The 3,537-nt window shown below is 57.2% G+C and overlaps 1 protein-coding gene across 1 annotated transcript in view; it reads left to right on the top strand.

Annotated features, from left to right (window-relative positions):
- Positions 1-209: 209 nt before the first annotated feature.
- Positions 210-3,537, top strand: part of ZNF609 (zinc finger protein 609) — a 52,328-nt gene continuing 49,000 nt past the window's right edge. The window contains exon 1 of the mRNA XM_017731081.1: positions 210-1,067. Coding sequence (XP_017586570.1) covers positions 330-1,067 — 738 coding nt within the window. The 5' untranslated portion in view covers positions 210-329. The remainder of the gene's footprint in view (positions 1,068-3,537) is intronic.

The following is a 3,537-nucleotide window of genomic DNA, read 5'->3' as shown; positions in this document are numbered from 1 at the left end:
CGAGGACTGGTGCCAGATGGCCGCTGCTGCGGGGGCGGCTGTGGAGCAGCCCCAGCCCAGGGGGTGGCAGAAGGATGCTGCGAGGGAGATTTGGGCGGTTGGGGGTTTCACCCTGCCCAGATCTCTCCTGCCTGCAGGTGTGGCTGTCAATGATCTGCCTGCCCATGGTTCTTTGTGTGTAACCCTGTTCTCTTTGCTCTCCCTTCCAGCAGCGATGCCGTCACCTGGGCAGACCCTGACCACTGGAAGCCCCCCAAGGACGTAGGTGACCCCCAGGGCATAGAGGCAGAGGGAAGAGCCTTGAACCGTGAGGGGCCGTTAACTCTAAGATGTCCTTGAGCAGCGGAGCTTCCGGAGGGAAAGGAATTGATGCGAACCCGGTTGAAACGTATGACAGCGGGGATGAGTGGGACATTTTTTTCATCATTGACCTGGACGCTGATTTGGAGAAGGATCAGCAGAAATTGGAAATGTCGGGCTCCAAGGAGGTGGGGCTCCCGGCACCCAACGCAGTGGCGACACTACCAGATAACATCAAGTTTGTGAGCCCAGTGCCGGGCCCGCAGGGCAAGGAGGGCAAATCCAAGTCGAAAAGGAGCAAGACTGGCAAGGACAGTGGGAAGCCGACCTCAGGGTCATCCCTGTTCACTCCCAGTGAGGGAGCTGGTGGCAAGAAGGAGGCTCAAGGACGCTCTGGGGATGGTGCGAACTCGGGCGGTTTGGTGCCCGCCGTCACCCCGAAGGGCTCGGAGAAGTCGGCCAAGGCGTCTCGCAGTGTGGCTGGCTCCAAGAAGGAGAAGGAGGGCAGCTCATCCAAAAGCAAGAAGGAAAGGATTGAGGGTGCGGGGGCTGCGGCAGAGAAGGAGCCCAGCGTGCTGCAGCCCCTGGCCCTGGCAGTGAGGGTGGGACAGTATGATGGGGGGCAGGGGACAGAGCCTGCTACTACTGAGCAGCTTGGGAGTATAGCTATTGACACGGGAGCTGCGCTCAATCCTTTGGGAGTAAAGTCGGAGCTGGAGGATGGAGAAAGTGAGTGCCGGCAGCTGAAAAAGGTGAAGTCAGAGAAGGTAAGAAAGGTGTTGGGGCATGGGTGCTGTTGCTGCTGCTCACATGGCGTTGCTGGGACATGGCATTGTGGGTGACAAGGGAGCAGGACCGTGTGTCATGTACTGCTGGGGCCAGCACTGATGTGTGGCCATTGCCTCCTGGCTTTGGCATGAAGGTGGTTTGGCCGTGTGATGTGCTGGTGTCTGGACATGGCGATGGAGTGACACCGGTCAAGCCTGGCTGCTGGGAACCATGTGTGAGCAAATCACCTGCAGACACTGTGCTCCAGGTACCATGCTGCTGTACCCTCTGAGATTTGATTTTTCTCGGCACTGTGGCTGTGCTGAGTGAGTCCTCTCTGGCCTCTGTCACTCTGAAGTCAAGGTGATGTCCTGGTGCTTTGCCTGCTCCATCTCCCAAGGGGACGCAGAGTCTGTGCTGTGCTCTGCATCCCACTGGCTTCACCTTGTGTGTCAAGGCTCCCTGCAGCTCCTGAAGGAATTTATTTCTCGCCGGTTGCATCATGTGCAGAGAAGGATCCCTTAACGTGTTAGTGGATGTGGGATCTGCATGGGCATGCAGGTGAGCACAAGGAGCAGGGCTGGCAGGAGTCAGCGCCTCATTCCTGGGTCTGCCCATGGTACATGGGCTCTGTCCCACTTGTGGTGGTGATCTAGGGCTGTTGGGTGGCTATGGGTGATGTTTGACGTGTCACTCCTCTACTAACACGTGGCAGTGATGCTGAGCTGGCCAAGCTGCTCTTCCAGGTCACCAGGGGCACGAAAAGCCCTGCCAGTGGCAGACGGCCAACAGGATGAACGGCCTCCTGTCCATCTGGGCACTGCTGGGCTCTGGACTTCATGGCTGTGTCTGCATGTGGCCGTTTTTCAGGACTCTCTGCTGGTTTCTAAGCAGTCACAGTGGCTGATGCAATTTCTGGTTCAGGTGGGGAAGACTTTGAGCACATGGAGGTCTATGCTTTCCTCTGTGCCAGCTGCACACGAGGTGTCACTGGCATGTGGGCACGTGCCTGTGAAGCCCTGTGTTTGTCACGCACAGGGTGAGCCCCACAAGCACGTGCGTTCGGGTCGGCTTGGCCCTGTAGCCGTCGGCATGTGCTGGTGTGTCAGGAGAGTGGCTGGGGAGTATGAGAAGCAGTGTCACCATGTTTGCAGCCTCAGGTTCCCTTGGGAGGATTTCTGCTTCGGTGTGGGGATCACAATGGGGGCACTGGAGTGGGTGGGGAGGGCACAGTGGCATTGGGAGAGGTGCTGAGACCAGAGGTTTGTTGGGGAGCATATACGGAGAAAAGGGTGGTGGGGATGGTCAGCCGTGGGATGGCTCTGGGACAAGGGCTGCTAAATAGATTGGTGTTTCCTCCACTTGAGAGGAAGACTCCTGGGGCAGATGATTGAAGCCTGTAAAATTCAGGTGTGGAGACATGTTCCTTTGTTCTGGCAGTGGAACCAAAGTGAATGAAACCAGGAAGAGCAGCAGATGCTCTTTTGCATGATGGACTGGAATGCTGCTTCTAAAAGCGGTGGATGCTGGAAGTCCACCTATGATTTGGGGCACCTGGGTGGGCTTGTGGAGGAGAAACTCATTGGGGGGCTGTACAGGGCAATGTGTTTTGGCTTGGGAAAAGCCTGAAGAGGACAGAAGCCTGGGAATTGGTTTGGGAAATACCTCAACATGCTTGGCTGTTATGTTCCCTCATAGCCATCTGTGCTGGCTGCTGTGACAGCCAGCACTGGAGCTGCAGGACCTTGAGTCGTACCCTGCATGGCTTTGCTGTGTTGTTACTATTAAAGATTTATTTTTTTCACTGATACAGCTGCAGAAACTCTTTGCAGTTGGAGAGACCAACGTGAGGTGTGGTGTTGGTGGACGAGAAGCTCCGCACACCCTGGTCATGTGTGTTGGCACCTGGAAATCCCTCCGTGTCCTGGGCTCGTCACCCAGCATGGGCAGCAGGGGAGGGGGGGATTCTGCACCTCTGCCCCACTCAGGTGAGCCCCCACCTGCAGAGCTGCCTCCAGCCACGGGGTCCTGACATCAGAAGAACATGGAGCTGCTGGAGAGAGTCCAGAGGAAGCCATGGAGATGCTCTGAGGACTGGAGCCCCTCTGGCCTGGAGCCAGGCTGGGAGAGCTGGGGGTGCTCACCTGGAGAGGAGAAGGCTCCAGGGAGAGCTCAGAGCCCCTTGCAGGGCCTAAAGGGGCTCCAGGAGAGCTGGAGAGGGACTTGGGATGAAGAGTGCCAGGACAAGGGGGAATGGCTTCCTACTTGTAGAAGAGAGGGTTAGATGGGATATTGGGAAGAAATTCTTCCCTGTGAGGGTGGGGAGGCGCTCCAGGAGAGCTGGAGAGGGACTTGGGATGAAGAGTGCCAGGACAAGGGGGAATGGCTTCCTACTTGTAGAAGAGAGGGTTAGATGGGATATTGGGAAGAAATTCTTCCCTGTGAGGGTGGGGAGGCCCTGGCCCAGGT

Source organism: Corvus brachyrhynchos, unplaced genomic scaffold (genome assembly GCF_000691975.1).
Source record: "Corvus brachyrhynchos isolate BGI_N302 unplaced genomic scaffold, ASM69197v1 scaffold164, whole genome shotgun sequence".
NCBI lineage: Eukaryota > Metazoa > Chordata > Aves > Passeriformes > Corvidae > Corvus > Corvus brachyrhynchos.
This window is presented reverse-complemented; position numbering and strand designations above follow the sequence as displayed.